Source organism: Hypanus sabinus, chromosome 13, assembly GCF_030144855.1.
Source record: "Hypanus sabinus isolate sHypSab1 chromosome 13, sHypSab1.hap1, whole genome shotgun sequence".
NCBI lineage: Eukaryota > Metazoa > Chordata > Chondrichthyes > Myliobatiformes > Dasyatidae > Hypanus > Hypanus sabinus.
The window spans coordinates 48366367-48387874 of NC_082718.1; the positions used below are offsets into that span (position 1 = coordinate 48366367).

The following is a 21508-nucleotide window of genomic DNA, read 5'->3' on the forward strand; positions in this document are numbered from 1 at the left end:
ATACAAAGGAAAGACAAAAAAGGATCCACGATGTCCTTTTATTACATTGAATGGAGTTGCCAGTTTAGATTTGGTGCAAGTTTAGATATAAGGACTAATTTTGGGTGATAGGTTTGTGTCCACTAGGAATATAGTTGGAAACTAGCCAGAGATGTGTTATTTCTCAGCTTTACAACAGTAGAGAACATGGAACTGGGTCTAAACCCATATTCTTCCTGTTAATCTGTGTGTACTCCAAAAGAACCAGTAGATGGCTACCTAATAGTGTCATCCAGTGGTGGTTACTTACTTCCTCTTTTGTATAATTCAGCATATTTAGAAAAAGATTTAAATGAGCACTTCAATGAAGCAATAAATTTTATTCATAATAAAAATATTTACAAGAATATATCATGCAACACCTTTTCTTACTTACATTCGTAGTTAATGCTTTCAGTCCTGTTCTATTATATTCCTACATACCGACAGCACAGCTGCCACTCATGTGACCTCTCCCCGGGGTTGTGCTAAAATAATTGAAGGGATTCCTCACCCAATCCAGCTCTTCCCACTCCAATATTGTGGGCCTCACCAACCTAATTTGAAATTGGAAATGTTTGAAGCCTACTCTAGCTACAGAACTATTCAATGCAGTTTCATAAGGTTCTTACTGAAACTTTCACAGAGGAAAGATATGATAGCTTTTCCCCTACTGTAAGGACAGAGTTCTGTAAAATGGATCTCTTCATATAAAATAATAATGGATCCACGTGCTTAATGTATAATATCAATTCTATTCTGCTTTATTTGAAAATCACAAGATTTATATCAAACCATATGGATCACTGACAAAGATGTTACTCATGGCAGCCTAATACAGTCAGTCTTAGTGTTTTCTTCTGAAGTGGTGTTGTTTGATTATATGAAACAGAACTTTTGGCTCTATTTTCCCATAAACCACATAATAGAGGTCAGCATATTTAATTCTGTCCTCAGAGCACAAATCAAACCAACCAGAATTGGCACTCTCTCTACTTGGTTGCTACACTTGCATGCGAAGTGCATGCCCTCTGTAAATGTTTTGCTGTACAGTCACCACAAAATTGCTGTCCATCTTCCTAGAGAATTGTGGATTTCCGGAAATAATGTCTAAGGGAAAGTTTTGCGCAGACTGTACATCTTTCTAGCTACAAAGCCATTATCTCATAACTGTATTGTGAGACAGAATGCAGACTCGGCAGAGTCTGAACCGGCTATTATCTCTTCCTGATACGATCTTCTCTCTTAGCATGTTGACTGTCAAATTTTGCTATGTCCAAACCAGCTGCCAGTTTTCCCTACCTAATGGCGGCAATTGCTAAAAATTCCATTGAAAATAAATTGCTCTGGAACATTCTGAGGTAATTTAAATGCAAGTTTGTTTGTTTTCTTTGCTGCACTAATAATGTGCACAAGTGTAATGTTGAGAAAACAGAGACAATTGCTATGAATAGGGTTGAGGGGGGGAGGTTCACAGAAACAACCTGGGAGACCATTTCTTTTTGATGAAACTGGTTATCTTTTCCTGTTGGGGATTACTATAGCAGACTCCTTTCAAAGTCATCTGATATTAATTTTCCCGGTCTTATAGGAACTATATGGAAACACTGAACAGTAAAAATGTTTAATATTTCCAACCTTTCAAGAATGAACTGTTCAAAATAAATGCCGTGCTAAGGTTACAAACTCATTTAAAAACACCTCAATGGGGCCCAAACTTAATCTACAAAAATGAAGCAGAATATACAGTATATACTAAGTGAGTCCAGACAGTAGGGAATATAAATTTTCCTGTCATGAAACTGGTTTAAAAACCATTTTGAAGTCATAGATATTCAAATATTAAAGATAAACTTCAATAATTGATAATTGGTTTGTTACTGTCACTTGTACTGTGATACTGTGAAAGTATTTTGTTTGCTTGCTATTGAGACAGATCATTCCAATCATAAGTATATTGAGTTAGTACAGAAGGAAAACAAAACAGAATGCAGAGTATAATGATATAGTTTCAGAGAAAGGATCAGGGATAGCCTTTATTCACCATATACATTTACAAGTATTTGGAATTTGCTGCGGTGTGTTGGTCAGGGTGCAATGCAAGTTCAGCATGGGACAAATATCGTGAAAGAGCCATGATGATACAAATGGAGAGATCAAAAGTTCATCTTCATCATATAAAGTGGTCCCTCAATAGTCTTATAAAGGAGAGATAAAGCTTGTCTTTGATCTTGGTGGTACATATTCTCAAGCATTTTGAGCTTCTGCCCAATGAAAGTGGGGAGAAGACAGCCTGCCTAGGGTGGGAGGGTTCTCTGGTTATATTGGCTGCTTTCCAAGGCAGTGAGAAGTGTAGACAGAGTGCATGAAGGGATGGCTGTTCTCTGTTTTGTAAATGATCCTCTGCAATTTCTTGTGGTATTGGCCAGACCAAGCTGTGATATATCCACATTGGTGAGGAAATATCAGATACAATTGGTGAGGGTCAATGGGGGCAGGATGAATTTACTTTGTATTTGAAGAAGCAGAGGCACTGGTGTCCTTTCTTGGCTTTTGCATCTCTGCAGCTGGCCAGCATAAGCTATTGATGATGTTTACATTTAGGAACTTGAAGGTCTTAATCATTTCCATTTCAGCAACATTGAATCAGGGTTGTGTACTCCGTTGCACTTGAAGTTAATGACTAACTCTTTGGTTTTGCTGACATTAAAGAAGAGGTTATTGTCTTGACACCATGCTACCAGGCTTTCTCCTTCCAGTACCCCATCTCATCATTGTCTGAGATCTAACCCTCTGTATCATCTGCAAACTTCCACACTTGGAGTTAGAGCAGAATCTGGCTCGGTAGTCATGAGTGTATAGGGAACAAAGTGGTGGCATCCTAGCAGGGTACCAGTGTTGAGGATAACCATGGCACGACTGTTGCTGCCTATCTTTACTGAATGAGATCTGTTGGTTAGGGAGCTAGGAATCCAGTTACAAAGTGAAGCGTCAAGTTCTAGGTCTAGGAGGTTAGAGGTAAGTTGGAAATTATGGCATTGGAAGCAGACCTATAGTCAAGTTCTATGGCACCAGAGTCTGACATAGGTGTGTTTGCTATCCAGACATTCCAGATTATGAGTGTAGGGCCAGGAAGATAGGATCTGCCATGGACCTGTAAGCAATGGGCAATTTACAAAGGGTCAAGGTTGTCTGGGAGGCTGGAGTTGATTCAAGGCATGACCAATGTCTCATAGCAATTGATGATAAATTTCAGAGCCACAAGGCAGTAGTCATTAAGGCACATTATTTTTCTTTGACAGCTGAAGTTCCCACAAACTTCTTAAAGCAGGTTGGAACCTCAAGTTGGAGTAGGAGTGGTTACAGATGTCTGTGAAAACTCCTTTCAGCTGATCTGAGCAGGTTCTATAGACGCAGCTGGGGACTTCATTCCAGCCGGTCATTTTCCACAAGTTTATACTCAGGAAGACTGTCCTGACATCTGGGACCAGTGACAATAAACAAAACTAATGATCATTAAGGGAAAGCATTGCTTAGCAACAAGTAATCAAAGCTGAAATATTATTGGACTGTTTTACAGTTTTCATGCTGAACTTAGCTCCACCCCATGGTTGTGACAGCCAGCTGTGCTACACCATCTCACACCCTGCTGCTTTTCAAACTGGACCACTCTTTGAACTCAAAAACGTAGGGGTTCAAATATAATTCTCACAAACCATCAATCAGAAAGGAAGATTATGACACCATTCAAAAGGTGACAAATGGAAATTTCATACTTCTTTGTCATCCATTTATCTAAAACAAACAAAGCCAGGAAGTTGTGCATGCTAATGTTGTACGTCAAAGATTGATGGCCAGCTTTTAACATCTGGGACAGCCAGCTGAACTACTTCCCCTTCTCTGTGATGTTAAACTTGAAGACAGGTACTTACTAATGTATCTCATTAGTTGTACATGGAAATTAAACCTACTAATTAAGAAATAGCAAAGGTATGTGAAAATTATAACTTAAAATTGTGTAACACTTTGGGAGGACAAACTAGCATTGGAGAGAGTTCAAAGGAGTCTCATGAAAATTATTCCAGAATTTAATGGCTTGTCATATAAAGAATGTTTATTCACTAGAATTCAGAAGAATGAGTGGTAATCTAATTGAAACCTATTGAATGGTGAATGGCCTTGATAGAGTGGACATGGAGATGATGTTTCCTATGCTGGGAGAGTCTAGGACCAGAGGACATAGCCTCAGAATAGAGGGGTGTCCTTTTAGAATGGAGATGAGGAGGAATTTCTTTATCCAGAGAGTGATGAAGCTGTGGAATTCTTTGCCACAGTCATTTGTAGAGGCTGGTCTTTATGAATATTTAAGGCAGAGTTTGATCGATTTTTGATTGGTCAAGACATGAAGGGATGTGGGGAGAAGCAGGAGATTGGGGCTGAGATGAATAATAGATCAGCCAAGATGAAGTGGCACAATGGACTCAATGGGCCACGTGTCCCAGTTCTGCTTCCACATCTTATGGTCTTATGGACTAACACAGTGAAAGTTAGAGCACTATGGAGTTTGGTAGAACAGAGGGATCTGAGATTATGGATGTATAATTCCTTGGAAGTGGCACCACAGAGAAACAGGGTCATAAAGAGAAGTTTTGGCACATTGGTTTTCATAAATGGAAGCAATGAGTACAGAAGCTGGGGTGTTATGTTGATGTTGTATAAGATGTTGGTGAGATCTAATATGGAGCATTGTTTGCTGTTCTGGTCAGCTGCCTACAGGAAAGATATTAATAAAATTGGAAAGCGTGCAGAGGGAAATTTGCACAGATGTTGCCAGGACGAGAGGACCTCAGTTATAGAGAAAGTTTGACTAGTTTGGAACTTTATTTCCTAGATCATGGGAGGATGAGGGGAGATTTGATAGTGTTATAAAATTATGTGTGGTATAAATAGAGAAAAAGCAGGCAGGCTGTTTCCACTGAGGTCCACTTGGAGAAGGGTGAAAGGTGAAATATTTAAGGGGAATATGAGGAGGATCCTTTTCACCCAGAGGGTGGTGAGAATGTGGAATGAGCTTCTAGTAGAAGTGGTAAATGTGGGTTTGTTCCAACATTTGACAGAAATTTGGCTAAGTACATAGATGAGAGAGATTTAGATTACCATGGTCCAGATGTTTGTTGATGGGACAGTTTGACATAGACTAGATAGGAGGAAGGGCTTTCTTCTGTGCTGTACTGCTCTATGACTCTAAAATCCTCAGCAATATCTAAATATCTACCAATAGAACAACTTAGCAAATTAATGAAACCAAATATAATCTTCTGTGTATCATCCTAATTTTTCAATAACTAAAGCATTTCATGCCTAATATAATGTTTGTAATAATATTTATAACACAGTAAATGTTATATAATAATTCAAAATTATTTTTGAATTAATACTTTAAAGTTAGGCTTTAACTCATTTATACTTAGGTCAAAGATGGATCAATTGTCTCCACTGAGAAGCCTGGCCTTGTCACAAAATCGCTTGAGGTTCATTCCCTCCTCTAAGCCACCAGCAGAAAGGACAAAATCAAACAGCAAGCTGACAGAAGGTTCTGTACAATTATTTCTCTTTTACACTGATGAAGTATAACCTTTGTTACTGATACACAATTCATCCTAACAGGCTGCTGCACTCTTAATGAGATCGCTTACTTCAGTACAAGCTGTGCTTTAATTAAGTGTTTGTCCTTAATTAATTTGAATCCAAGAATTATGTCTTCAGAACTCAATTCAGAAACCTGAGCATAAGAATGCTAACTGAGATTGGAGCACAGAGTGGCACAGTTGGAAGTTCTCTCTTTTTGAATAAAGCATTAAAAAAAGATAACTTTGACCCTCTCGGGTGGATGTAAATGACATAAATGACATTACTTTGATTAACGAGAAGTTTTTAATGTACCCAAGTCAATTATGTTCACTCAATCAACATCACCAAATCAAACTATTTGGTTATTATCCTGCCGCTATAGATGGGTCTGATGAAGGGTCTCAGCAGAAAACATTGACTGAAATGTTTTAGTATTAAAAAAGTATGAAAAAGTGGTGTGCATTGATGATGTTACTCTGTCCAAGACCATCACTATACGTGTCAACCAGAAGCCATGGATGACCGCCGAGGTACGTGCGCTGCTGAGGACCCGCAAATCCGCCTTCAGAGCAGGTGACAAGGCAGCTCTGACAACTGCAAGGGCCAAACTGTCCCGAGCCGTCAGAGGGGTAAAGCGTGCACACGCCCAGCTAATCCACAGCCACTTCCAGGACAGCGGCGACATGCGGCGCATGTGGAAGGGCATCCAGGACATCACCAATTACAGGACAACATCATCTGACTGTGCAGGTGATGCCTCCCTCCCAGATGCGCTGAATAACTTCTACGCCCCGTTTGAGGTGGAAAATGACGTGGTGGCGAGGAAGTCCACCCCTCTTACAAATGACCAGGTGCTGAGTCTCACCGTGGCCGACCTGAGAAGAACCCTGTGCAGGGTGAACCCACAGAAGGCTGCTGGACCAGACAATATTCCTGGTAGAGTGCTCAGAGGATGTGCAGACCAGCTAGCAGATGTTCTCACTGACATCTTCAACATTTCCATGAACAGCGCCACCATTCCTACGTGCTTCAAGGCCGCCGCCATCGCCCCTGTACCAAAGAAATCTTCAGTGTCCTGCCTAAATGTCTACCGTTCCGTTGCACTTACATCCATCATCATGAAGTGGTTTGAGAGGCTCGTCATGAGGCACATCAAAACCCTACTGCCACCTTCACTGGACCCTCTGCAGTTTGCGTACCGTCTCAACCGTTCAACAGATGATGCCATTGCCACCACCCTCCACCTGGCCCTAACCCACCTGGACAAAAAAGACACAGACGTTCAGATGCTGTTCATAGACTTCAGTTCAGCATTCAACACAATCATTCCTCAGAAACTGATTGGAAAGCTGAGCCTACTGGGCCTGAACACCTCCCTCTGCAACTGGATCCTAGAGTTCCTGACTGGGAGACCTCAGTCTGTCCGGATCGGGAGCAGCATCTCCAACACCATCACACTGAGCACGGGGGCTCCCCAGGGTTGCGTGTTCGGTCCACTGCTGTTCACTCTGCTGACCCACAACTGTGCTGCAACACACAGTTCGAACCACATCATCAAGTTCGCCAATGACATGACCGTGGTGGGTCTCATCAGTAAGAACGACGAGTCAGCATACAGAGAGGGGGTGCAGCGGCTAACAGACTGGTGCAGAGCCAACAACCTGTCTCTTACTGGGAACAAAACAAAAGAGATGGTTGTTGACTTCTGGAGGGCACGGAGCGACCACTCCCCACTGAACGTCAACGGCTCCTCGGTAGAGATCGTAAAGAGCACCAAATTTCTTGGTGTTCACCTGGCGGAGAATCTCACCTGTCCTTCAACACCAGCTCCATAGCAAAGAAAGCCCAGCAGCATCTCTACTTTCTGCGAAGGCTGAGGAAAGTCCATTTCCACCCCCCCCCATCCTCATCACATTCTACAGGGATTGTATTGAGAGCATCCTGAGCAGCTACATCACTGCCTGGTTCGGAAATTGCACCATCTCAGATTGCAAGACCCTGCAGCAGATAGTGAGGTCAGCTGAGAAGATCATCGGGGTCTCTCTTCACGCCATCACGGACATTTACACCACACGTTGCATCCGCAAAGGAAACAGCATTATGAAGGATCCCACGCACCCCTCGTACAAACTCTTCTCCCTCCTGCCGTCTAGGAAAAGGCACCGAAGCATTTGGGCTCTCACGACCAGACTATGTAACAGTTTCTTCCCCCAAGCTATCAGACTCCTCAATACCTGAAGACTGGACTGACACCTTGCCCTATTATCCTGTTTATTATTTATTGTAATGCCTGCACTGTTTTTGTGCACTTTATTCAGTCCTGTGTAGGTCTGTAGTCTAGTGTAGTTTTCTCTGTGTTGTTTTTTTTTTACGTAATTCAGTCTAGTTTTTGTACTGTGTCATGTAACACCATGGTCCTGAAAAACGTCGTATCATTTTTATTATGTACTGTACCAGCAGTTATGGTCGAAATGACAGTAAAAGTGACTTGACTTGACTTGAGCGTGTGCCTGTGGTCTTCTGCTACTGTAGCCAATCCACTTCAAGGTTGGACGTGTTTTATATTCAGAGACACTCTTCTTCATACCACTATTGCAACATGTAGCTATTTGAGTTCCTCTCTTAAGTTCGAAGTTCGGAAGTTCAAGGTAAGCTTATCATCAAAGTGTGTCTGTGTCACCATATACAAGCCGGGGATTACTTCCTTCATTATTTTATTTACTGAGATACAGCACAGAACAGAAACATCCAGCCCTCTGAGCCGCACTGCCCAGCGACCCCCAGTTTCAGCCTAATCATGGAACAATTTACAATGACCAATTAACCTACCTAGCAGTACATGTTTAGACTGTGGGACAAAACCAGAGCACCTGAAGGAAACTCATGTGGTCACAGGAAGAACATACAAACTCTTCATAGTGGCAAGACTTGAACACACTGGTCCGTACAGTAATGCGGTGTGTTGACCACTGCACTGCCATGCTTCCACATTCGCAGTAAAACAAAGGAATACACACAGTGACCACTTTATCAGGCACCTCCTGTACTAATAAAGGGGCCACTGAGTGTATGTCTGTGGTCTTCTGCTACTGTAGCCAATCTACTTCAAGGTTGGATATGTTTTACATTCAGAGAGACTCTTCTGCAAGCCACTATTGTGACATGTAGTCATTTGAGTTTCTGCCACCTATCTGGCCATGCTCCTCTGACCTCGCTCATTAACAAGCCTTTTCTGTCGCTCATGTGGGTGTTTATTTTTTTTGTTTCCCACACCATTCGCTGTAAACTGCAGAGTGAAAATCCCAACAGATAAGTCATTTCTGAGATACTCAAACCACCCCATCAGGCACCAACAATCTTTCTCTGATTAAAGTCACTTAGATCACCTTTGTTCCCCATCCTGCTGTCTGGTCTGAACAACAACTGAACCTCTTCAGCATGTCTGCCTGCCTTTCAGCATTGAGTTGCTGCCACATGATTAGCGGATTAGATATTTACGTTAACCAGCAGGTGTACAGATGTACCTAATTAAGTGGCCACTGAGTGTACAATAGAATCGAAACTAAACAGGAAGACTGGCAAACCATCAATGTGCAAAAGAAGACAATTTGTGCAAATTTTTATAAAGTAAATATTAAAACAATAAAAACTATTACTAATAATAAATAGTACTCCATAGATGCTGCCTGACCTGCTGAGTTCCTCCAGAATTTTGTAAAGCCCATAGATGAGACTTTGCTGTGCAGAAATTGGCTCCTCTTTCTCACCACCTTTCAAAAGTAGATGATAGGCCAAAGAGAGTTTAAGTAGTTAACAGATCAAAGAGAGTGTAAATCTTCTCTAGCACAATACTGACTAGGTAGGAAATGGTTACAGAGTATAACTAATATTTTGTTTACAGCTAGTTCAAGATAAAGTCTGATTTTGAAAGGACATCTCGACATCTTGATTGTGATATATCATAGGGAAAAATGTTCATTTTTAAAAAATATATAAGCTGCCTATTTACAAAGCAATCCGTAACCTGCCGTATAAAACCATCTCTCCATTTTGTTGCAGCCGGATATGTGGTTAAGCAGGGTCCGATAACAGACCGTGAGGTCGCGAAGCAACGGCAGCCGGCATTTCTCAAATGTCTAATATCATGTACCTCGCGCTATTAAATGGGCATCTCTGGTAATCCAATGGTCTTAAAATGTTATGGTTTTCCTCTCTGCGAACCAAAAATCGCGTTTTTTGAAATGGCCTTGTTTAGGGTGGACCTGTTGATAAAAAAGATCCCAGGCGAAGTTTGATTACTTCCAGGAGATAAACGAACACTTCTGGGCTCCGGGGCAGTAAAGAATTAAATTACCGACACGCCTGCCAAATCACACTGCTACTGTTATATTGATGAACGTCCAAAATTGCTTTGCACCAACGAAGCGGTGATTTAATGACATGCTGACTATGTATGCAGGCAAAAACTGGCTCAAGTTACCTAGAGTTGAAATATCTGATTCCAGGTGAAAATGGGGACAGGTCATTTCTAATTATCGCAGGATATGCCCGCATAAACTCCTCGGGCCAAACGCGTTTATTCTTCCTGTCCTGCACTGAAATAAAGTGATTCTTTCGGTAGTGACCTCTGCATGCAGAACGAAGTGCGCTGCACGGTAGCGACAGCCGAAGGTGTGTGTAAGTTAAGCGGTAGTTGTTGAAAACCCATTACTTCGTGTACATCTGAGGATGAGTGAGAGGGTGGAATAGGCCGACAGGCAGAAGGAAAGACGGCAACTGTCAGTGATTTGGGAAGCGGTGGGTAAGGGCGGCGTGGGAGAGAGTGATGCTTGGGGCCAAAATGAATCGAGAGCAAGCACGAAAGTAGAAGAGAGCAAAATTGAGTCAGAGAAGTTGAGGATCGGGACAGTTTTTTTAAAATAAAAAAACTAATTGGGAGGGAGGAAGTCACAGGTTGGGAGCAGCTGGAGGCGAGAAGGGCGAGACGGCGAGGGAAAGGCAACCAGGAAGGGGCAAAACCGGATGGAGCAGGAATAGGAAGGAGGGACACAGAAAGTGGGGCGGTAGAGAAAGAGGGGGAGGTACAAAGTGAGACGGGACATAGAGAAAGAGGGGCAGAGGGAGAGAGGAGGAACAGGGACAGAGTTGCAGGGGAGAAAGAAAGTGAAGAGGGATAGAGGCAGAGGGGCAGAAGCAGGGTATAGAGAAAGAGAGGGAGGGAGGGAGGGAGAGAGAGAGAGGGAGGGAGAGAGAGAGAGAGAGAGAGAGAAATGCAACAAAGCAAATAGATAGTAGTGTTAATGTTTGGCTCAAACCCTGTAGCCCGCAGCGCTGAAGTATAAAGTTAATGACGCAAGGCTTCGACTGTTCTCACACGGCGGCCTGTTGACAGGAGTTTGCTGGCGTCTTTCGAGCTAAATCCGTTTGCTGAAAAATGAGAATTTCTAAAGCCTTCAAAAGGAACGCCGCTTAACTCTGCACCTCCCCACCTCCAGAAACCCGCGGCCCTGGCGGACTGACGGTTCTTAGCCTCGGAGGAATCGCGTCCGAGTTACGTGTCCGAGTTCCTACTGCGCCGGATCTGGGATGATTAAATGTTTCTCCTTAAGGAAGTGGCCGTTCGCTTTTGAAGAGGACAGTGCGGCGGATCAGTACCCAGGACAGCGGTTGGCGGCAGTCTGCCACTGGCCCTTGCGGCGGAGTTAAAGTTAAAGGTCACGGCAGTTTGTGTGTTAATATCGGAACAGAACCATTTGACTGGTTGCTGGTGAGCGGCGCATTTCCGAGATATCTCTCTCTCTCTCTCTCTCTCTGTCTCTCTGTCTCTCTCTCTCTCTCTCTCTCTCTCTCTCTCTCTCTCTCTCTCTCTCTCTCTCTTTCTCTCTTTCTCTCTCTCTCTCTCCTCTCTCTTTCTCTCTCCCTCTCTCCCCCCCTCTCTCTCCCCCTCTCTCCCTCTCTCTTTCTTTCTCTCTCTCTCCCTCTTTCTCTCCCTCCTCTCACACTCACTCCTCTCACAACTCATCCACAAGATGAGCTGTCACCAGCTGCGGTCGGACACTAGCTCAGAGAACTGAAGCCAACGCTTTCATAAGACACCTTCATGCCCACGCACATCCACGGATATATACGGATGCCATGGTCAGTTCTGTTACGGTAAGGAGTTTACTGTTCGTAGTATTATGCATGCTTTAGTGTTGCAAAGTTGGAAGGGGAGAAAAGGGTTTAATTGCGCTGCGTGAGCAAATGTTACTTATTGTGCAGAGGAATTTGGTTTATCCGATATATATTCTAAATACTTGGAGACGTCTGGAATGCATGCAAGGCGGTCCGTGCAGAATACATACGGTTTGGATTAAGGGCGCAGTTTCTCTTAAGGTTGCAGGGCTTGTGGCGGGGGGGGGGGGGGGTGACTGCAAAACCAATTCCCACACCTCCAGAAGTGGAAAAAGTCCTTCAGTACATGGATAGGGCGAGGGCAAGGGCGGCCTGGGCTAGAGAGAGGGGTGTGAGTGAGTCCCAGGGGCTGTGTGCACGGTGCGTTAAGTTAGAAAGGTGGAACTAGGGCTGGAGTGAAGCAGACCGCAGTCTGCTATCCATCGCTGCGGGTCTGGTGGGCTGAAGAACCGGCTTTATATCACACTAAATCCATCAGCCTACTCTCTGGGTTCGATGGCGCTGATGAAATGCAAATATAAAATACCTACTTGACACGTTTGGCAAAGCGAAGGAATGAGGCACAAACCTCCGATGGGGAAGGTCCTGTGAAAAGAAGCGAACCCCTTTTCGCTTCCCAGTTAAGTTATTTTAAATAAGTTTCGCTTGAAAATAAAACAACCTTCAGAATAACGTGCCGAAGAGCGGCGGAGAATTCCAAGAAAACCAAGTAAGAGTTCAATTCGCTCCACGACCTAGTTTGTTTTAAAGAGTAGTGTTTGGTTTATAATGGGACAGCGGATCAGCGCACTCTGCCGACCACCCCCGCCCCTTTCATGTTGGTGTAAAGTAATTTCAGCATTGGATTAGAAGTCCGGAAACGACCTGCAAGGGCAGGAGTCAGGCAGGGACGCCGAGCTCCCGAGCTGGGCGTGCAGTAACAAGGTCCATGTGTCCCGCAGACGCGGTAGGACTGATCGATGTAATCAGTTCTCGGAACTCCGCATCAAAGAACCCGCAGCCATTGTCAACAACCCATTTTTCTTCCACCTTTAACAGATAAGCCATAAATGTTTATTTTATTCTTACGTGACGTTACGCCTTGCTAGGAACATTAACAAAGAGATACGTTCTGTGCATAGTGCTCGTTCAGAGAACGAATCTGGCTAAAAAGTCAGGTCAAGAGCCCTCCACGCTTTTAACTAAGTTTATTTTAAAAACGCTGGTGTTTGAAAATGTCCTCGATTGCAACGAGATCACGAGTCGCATTTGGTAGTCGAATCCTACACTTTTACTTTCAGGGTAATTCCATATCCTGTTTCTGGTCATTAATCCTACATTAGACATGCTTGGCCAGGTTTGAACATGACATCCCTTTGAGCGTAGTTTAAATTTTAACATACCGTGACAATCCTAATTTGCAGTTTGGGTTACTGCATGGTATGAGTTCAGTCCTCGGCAGTCAAGGGTGAGATCAATTTTTAGAGCCTCTTCCTCCGACTTTAAGACACAGCTGCCCAGCGGCGGTTTAGAAAGAGACTGGAGCTCAGTGAGGTTACGATTGCACTTTCTGGGTTGTGTAGTTGACGCCGAATCTGGGCAGGTCCCCGACTAACACCATGGACCTTTCCTCCTTGCTGGCAGTCCTGTCAGTGAGAGTGTTTGGGTCGGCGCACGAAAAGTCAGTCTCCCAAAATTCTAATTACCAGATATTCTGCAGACGCTGTAAATTCGGAGTAGCACACACGAAATGCTTCAGGAATTCAGCAGGTACCGATGAAGGATCTTGCCCCTTATTCCGTTCCATGGAGGCTGCCTGACCTGCTGAGTTCCTCCAGCAGTTGGTACTCCAAAAGTTCTAATCGTGAACATACCACAGGGGAGAATATCACTTTCCCCACTCCATTAAAATCAAATCCATCACAAATATGTCCTGACACCTGGAGCAGCCCCTGAGTGAAGTCCGTGTTGCAGGCCACTGTCTGCGACTGCTGATGTGGCGCCGCACATACCGGGACAGGACTCGCAGCTCCTGCAACACACATACACTGATACTTGTAGAGTGCAATGGAGCACGCAGCCCGGAGTGACCAGAGCAGGAACAACCTGCATCTGCTACTTACCTGATGGCTCTTTCAACCACCCAGCCTTCCCGGGGGAAAGGACTATTCCCCACCCGCACCGCTGTGTTGGTGGCAAAGAACCCAATGTTTGAGTATACACCGGAAAATCAGCATGAAATCTCTGTGTAGGTATCATCCAAGTAAAAGAGACCCTCTGAGAAATCCTCCAACACACTTGAAAGATTAATTAAGGTTTCAGCGCTACCAATCACCAAGGCAAACGGAGACATAATCCAAATGTCGATAAATGTACGCAGTAGATTAACGAGGATGTTGCCTGGATTGGGGAGCATGCCTTATGAGAATAGGTTGAGTGAACTCGGCCTTTTCTCCTTGGAGTGAAGGAGGATAAGGGGTGACCTGATAGAGGTGCACAAGATGATGAGAGGCATTGATCGTGTGGATAGGCAGAGGCTTTTTTCCAGGGCTGAGATGGCTAGCACGAGAGGGCACAGTTTTAAGGTGCTTGGAAGTAAGTACAGAGGAGATGTTGGGGGTAAGTTTTTTACACAGAGAGCGGTGACTGCATGGAATGTGTGATGGTGGTGGAAGCAGATACGATAGGGTCTTTTAAGAGACTCCTGGACAGGTACATGGAGCTCAGAAAAATAGAGGGCTATGGGTAACCCTAGGTAATTTCTCAGGTAAGGACATGTTCAGCACAGCTTTGTGGGCCGAAGGACCTGTATTGTGCTGTAGGTTTTCTATGTTTGTATCGTGTGTCGAGGGCTGGACATGGTGAACCGAAGGAAGCCACCAGAGATTGTAGATAAACTCTAAGTATTCCACGGATGCGAGAAATCTTGAGCAATATACACAAAGTGCTGGAGGAACTCAGCAAATCAGGCAGCATCTATGGAGGGGAATAAACAGTCATTGTTTCAGACTATGAGCCTTCATAGAATTGGAAAGGAAGGGAGAAGAAATCAAAATAGGATGGGGGGGGGGGTAATGAATTGAGACGGCAGATGCTGGAATCTGGAACAACAAAACTTCCTGGAGGAACTCAAGCGGTTGAGCAGCATCTGAGAGGCGAAAAAAATTTCCGTGATCCAGGGTTCCAACCAGAAACGCCCACAGTTCCTTCCCTCTCCCCCACCCCCCAACAGATGCTGCTCAACCCACTGTGTTCCTCCAGCAAATTGCCAGCAGGACCGGCCTGTTTTTGTAATGGAGACTCTGCAGCTCAGTTTATACTTCGGGAAGTACTGGGGAATGGGGCAGGATTTTCCTGATTGAGTGGACTGACTTACGTGTCAGGGTTCTAGTCTCTGGGACCCCCCCCCCCATTCGAAGCTCAGTACATCAGGATGTTTTACTTATGGGGGAGGGTGGAGGTCAAAAAACATATGCACGGAGTACCGACAACTCTAACTTTTATAGCCGCCTCCCCTGGGAATCTCTGCAGTGGGAGAGCTTTTGAGAGAAGTGTCCAGTAATGTAAATTGTGCAGCAAACCACACCTGATGTATAACCATAATCATTCCCCGTCCATACTCAGTTAAATCTAACTGAGTTTCTGTTGTTTAACGCCCCCTACCCCCACTTCCCGCACGCACATATCCTTTTAAATCTGCCAAAGAAGTATTAAAAGCATCAGAGACAGCTCGTTGCCTAGAATATTTGCTTTGTCTCCGTCTGCCACACGGACAGAGCAAGCAGTCTGAGAAATTACTTAAAGGGAGAGCAAAAGGTCAAAGCGAATAAAAACAGGTATTAGGCCCCACAGGCCAAAACAACACACGCACAACTGTTTTTTTTTTGTTATGAGTGAACCTATGAAAATGCCTCTCTCTTCTCCAGTTCACATCATACAGAATGACTGGGATAAACATTAAACAAAACAAAAACATGAATCATATCCATGTTCTGTGGAAGTGGAACACCAGAGGTTTCAGCATGCAGCCGTGGGTGAAACGCGGATCAGCTCATCGGGGTCACTGAGTTCAGTGAACATAATTCACAGTGGCCAAAACGCCGTAAAACTTTACACAAAATACTTTAATCCCGTTGGCAAATCCAAAGATCGCCAGGTTGCTAACCGGACGCTAGTGTGCAGCGATATGGCTATCTCGGGGAATTAAGTTTCAAGTTCTCTCCGACAGAACTCAATGTGATCTTCCCCCGGTTTTTGGCGGATTTCAAAGATTTAGTTAGCGAACTAGGAATCCATTACCATCAATCCCCATGCCAAGTGTGAATCGTTGTAATTATAATCTTCATAACATTATGCATTGTATTTTTAACTGAAACTGTTAATGAACGAGTGAGGGAGACCATTGGAAATTCGAGGATCTCTCAAGACTTGTTAGTTTCTCAGAAGGCGAGTCAGATGAATATTTTCAAACTATACCTGTTTCTGTTTAAAGTTTGAGTGGTGCTGTAAAGTTGTTTCAGGTCGGTCAGGATCAAATAGCCTACAGGGAGCTGTGCGCCACCGCCGTTCGGCGTCGTTTCTCTTTCGCAGGCACGTTTGTGTAAAGGTGACCGCTGAGACTAAACCGTCCCACTAAAATGTCTTTTAGTGGTACTTCGTCGCTATTTGCAGAGTGCAGTTTGAATGGACGAGAGAGGATGGCGGGGTTTTTGTCTCAAGAGAGGATTCTCTCGGGAAAAGGAAGTTTTTTATAAAAAAGGAAAAATTATTTCACTGGGAAAGAGCGACACCTTTCGACGAATCGGCTTAAGTCTAGTACCTCAGATCAGATGCTAAACCGACCAAAATATTTTTACACCTGCTAAGTAGTTATGTATGTCTAATTTCTTCGAAACAGAAAAATAGCGCTGCTTCCCTTTAAATGTGACGTCATCACAGTCTAATTATGTACATATAGCCTTCCCGACGTTATGTGAGTGCACTCCGAACCAGCTGTGTTAAAGTTACCGCCCCACCTATCCTTTTGTCTCTGCCACTTTACTTCATAATTTAATCCGTCTCCTAACACATTAGCGTCATAGAAGTACAGGTAACACACACAGGTCGCCACACAGAGAGGGAAAATGTGGGGGAACTTTTTTAATTTTTAAGACAAACAATTAAGATCAGCCCTTGGGGTGTCAACAGAAGTTCTGTTTATAAAGAGGGTGGATGCAAAGATTAATATTGTGCCCAAGTTTCTGATTCATAAATCTGTAGGATCATATGATTGAATTGTTATTGAATACATATGTTTTGTGTGAGATCAGAGCATAATTGGTGCCATGTTTGATAAGGGTAATTGTCTTTCTTGAGAATCTCCACCATCAGTGCATGGTGAACATCAATTATACTGTGTGTAAAAATGCCTATGTAGCTTATTCTACACATTTTTATGCACAGTATAATTTGGCTGTTGTGCAGAAAAATGAAGGGGTCGCATAGCAGATTGACTTCAACTTCGCAGATTGACTTCAACTTCACAGGATGCAAAAAGTGAGAAGATTTCTGTCCTGGGGTGTTCAAGGACATCGTCAATTTCCACTGTTGCAGTACAAGGTCTCCACCAGCTTCAGAAGGACATCAATCATACCAGTGTACAAAAAGAGCAGAGTAAGCTGTCTCAATGACTGTTGCCCAGTAGCACTCACACTGTGCTGAAATGCTTTGAGAGGTTGGTCATGTCTGCGTGAGCGGAGACCTGAAATTTGCTTACCACCACAACAGGTCTGCAGTGGACACAATCTCACTGACTCTCCTCTCTGCTTTGGAGAACCTAAACAGCAGCAAGAGATACATCAGGCTGCTGTTTACTGATCACAGCACAGCATTCAGCACCATCATCCCAGTACTAATCAATGTTGGACTCTGTAACTGAATCCTTGACTTACTCATAGTTACCTAGTGCAGATCAGTGATAGCATCTCCTCCTCGCTGACAATCTATACAGGTGAACCTTAAGGATGTGTGCTTAGCCACTGCTCTACTCTCTCTCTCAACACTTATGACTGTGTGGTTTGGCTCAGCTCAGACACCATCTCTAAGTTTGTCAATGTCACGACTGTTACTGGCAGAATTTCTGACAGCAACGAGGAGGCATAGAGGAATGAGGCAGATTGCCTGAGTTGAGTAGTGTTTCAATAATACTTGGCACTCGACATCAGTAAGACCAAGGAATTGATTGTGGACTTCAGAAAGGGGAGGTTGGGAGAACACACAATGGCTCTCTTTTAGGGGATCAATGTAGGAGGGTAGAGCACCTTAAAGTTCCTGTGTGTCAACATCTCAGGGGATTTATCCTAATCCCAACTGTCATGATGTGCGCTGACAATGTTGGAATGCAAGTGCAGAGGAAAGACAAACTCCAATGTAAAGACAACTGGAGCTTATTCATAAGAATTCCAACAGAACATTGGTGGTTCAGCCAAGCAGCACCGCAAGATGCAACATTCTCAGAAGGAGGACCCCGCGATTAGTCCTAATTGGGTAGCTGCTTAAATAATACAAGTAACATGGAATCCTCAAGCCTACCAAAATAAACTTTACAAGCTTAAACAGAAAGCACCAGGAGTCGCTTGAGAAAACACAAGGAAATCTGAACGATTAAGAACTCTTATTAAACAACAATTAACCAATTCAGGTGCTCTAAAACCCTCAGAGCCCAACACTCTCCAGCTCCCCACACAAGCCTGAAGAGTTCATTACACCAACACATTAATGCAATCACAAGGAAGACACACTCAGGTATGCTTCATTAGAAGTTCGAGGAGATATGTCACCAAAGACTCCTGCAAATTTCTATAGATATATAGTGGAGAACTTTATGATTAATTGCATCACAGCATGGTATGGGGCCTCCAATGCATAAGATCACAGAGGGTTGTAGGCTCAGCCAGCCCATCATGGGCAGAACTGTCCCCACCGACAAAGGCATCTTCAGAAACAATGCCTGAAGAAGAAGGCATCCTTAGTTGAAGATCCTCACTATCCTAGACATGTTCTCTTCTTATACTACCTTCATGAACTACACTCAACATGTCGATAACAGCTTCTTCCCCTCTGCCATCATATCTGAATAATCCATGAACCCATGAACACCACTTTGCTTCTCATCTATGCACTATATTTTTTGTAACTTGAAGTGATTTTTATGTCTTGCTCTGTGCTGCGCCACAAAGCGACACATTTCATGGTAAATGTCAGTGATAATAAATCCAAGTTTGATTCTGCAGAGAGTTTGGAGGAATTGGGATTGTAATCTGAAAAGCAATTTAAAAGCAAAGTGTAGTTTCTAATGTTGATGACTCGAATTGATAGAAACTCATAGGAAGATTGACATTTGAGGAAATTGTTAAAGCATCTCATTGAGAGTAAAGAGAAGTAAACAAACTTTTCACAGTAAATTGAACTTACATTGTATTTGAGATGAAAAGTTATTCTCCAGGCCATCAGAAAAGACCAGGGATAGGCATTAGTTGGATTGTTTGTTTGTTATATGCTGTGAGATACGTCTCTACCAAAGGAGTGTAAGGTGCTCCTTCCCTCCGCTAGCCTGCAGGCCACCATTGGGCAAGATGTTGCACCTGCTTAGCCACCCCTTCCCCCACCCCAACAATGGTCATACAAGCAGCTGGTGCATATAACAAGTGCTGGTTATGTGACCATTGACAGACCAGGCTGACAAACTCTGCAGAGTATTGATAAGGGTTGAGGTCACCCATCTTGTGAAGACACTGCCAAGAAGAAGGCAATGGCAAACTACTTCTGTAGAAAAATTTGGAAAGACCATGATTACCTAGGTCATTAGTTGGACATTGCTTTCAAAAAGCCAGGTGAGGCAAAATTGAACCTTCCTAGCTACTGAGTTATTCTGCAGAGGTAAGGAGTTAACATTATTTGGCATAAATCCACAATTACAGATTGTGCACTGATACTTCCTTGATTAGCATTAGTGGTCTATCATAACCTTAAATAAAGCCTATCGTACTCTGACATAAACAGTAGTTGCATAACATTATCATAGTTACCCCATTTCATAGACAGGAAATCAATCCTGAACAGCAGTATGTAAAATAAGATCAGAGTGGACAAGAACGACTCAGCAGGTCAGACAGTATCTAAAGAGAAAGCAATTGTGGTAATCACTTATTTAGTTAATTGCCTAGAAAAAAAAACAAAATCAGATTTTTTCTCAAATTCTAATAAAACTATTTACTTCATTTAATTGTCATGCAATTCAGTTTTTGTTTCAGATCAATGACTTTCAATAGAAAGGGCTGATGGAGAGATCTGGATCTGGAATTGAATGCCTGAAATGTTCAGATCATTAAGTCCAAGGATGGAATGCAATGACTGCAGGATAAAGGAGGGACATTTTGAATCATTTAATTAATAAAGAGTAGTGCGATTTCCATCAGTCCTGGCCAATATTTGCCTGCTGGCCTTCAACACTGAACTAGATTAGCTGACTGTTTATGAGATCTTACTATTTATAGATTACTTACCACAGTTACCTCTAAAATAATAGTGAATACACATCCAGGGCAATGGAGAATGAATGCAGCAACTCTGAAATAAAATTAGAAAATGTTGGAAGCAGCTTTGCCAATAATCGTACAAAATAAATGGTATAAATACTTCAAGTCAATATTCTTTCAAAAGAAATGTTCCAAAGAAGCTGACAGACCTGAAATTTTGACTCTGTTTTGATTTCCAGTGCTGATGCCTGACCTGCTGAGCATTTCTGGGTATATTTTTCTTCTTCGGCATGTTGCAATGTGTTGACAGTGATGGCAATGTGTTCACAAAGATTGTTTGTTTTCCACTCTCATTGAAAGAACAAAACAAAGCAGACTTTGAGGCAAAACTAGTGGAAAGATGATGCCAGATTAAGCTGCTTGTTCTACAAAGTTTAAAGTAAATTTATTAGCAAAGCACACATATATATCACCATATACAACCCTGAGATGAATCAGGCGAGACATGATGACATTTTGCAAGCACCAAGCAAAACTACAAACTATCCTGTTAATTATACTTCTTCTGGACTATAGTCACTGCAACCTGCAGCCTGTAATTTCCCTTTGAGAGTTGTGCCTTTGAACCATCTGTATAATCTGTCGTTTTTGCGGTATCCTGAAGGAATCAGTGGAGTGGACTCTCGAGAATGCAAGTACCACTGTTGCAGCCATTGCTGGAGTGGACCAGGGGCTGGATTGAAAATTTGGACCTAAATGAAGCAGTGGGACCTGGGCCCAAGTGTGGAAAATGAATCAATGCTTAGATGATTTAAGCACTGAACCAGATTTTAAAAGATTGAGGCGCTGAGGCTGAGGATAAAGGATGAACTGGTGCTCAGCTCCTATTGCAAGAGGCTTTACTTACCTCAGTACTGAACTGGTTCTGTGGCTGTGACCTGCAGCCATGAGGCTTCTGGGCAGCTGCAGCACAGAACTGGCTCTATGGCTGTGGACTCACTTCTGGGGACTCTATGGTTCATGTTCTGTGTGTTATTCATTTACTATTTTTATTGTTTGCATGATTTGTTCTTTTTTTTGCACAGTGGACGTTTCATGGTCTTTGTTGGTTTTTTAATGGATTCTATTCTGCTAGTTTTGTGGCTACCTGCAAGAAGCTGAATCTCAAGATTGAACATGGTACATATACT

At 43.2% G+C, this 21508-nt stretch overlaps 1 protein-coding gene across 1 annotated transcript in view; it reads left to right on the forward strand.

Moving 5' to 3' along the window:
• The first annotated feature begins 10899 nt into the window (after window positions 1–10899).
• The window catches only part of ntf3 (neurotrophin 3), a 40555-nt gene continuing 29946 nt past the window's right edge, over window positions 10900–21508 (forward strand). Inside the window, exon 1 of the mRNA XM_059987572.1 lies at window positions 10900–11802. Coding sequence (XP_059843555.1) covers window positions 11785–11802 — 18 coding nt within the window. The 5' untranslated portion in view covers window positions 10900–11784. The remainder of the gene's footprint in view (window positions 11803–21508) is intronic.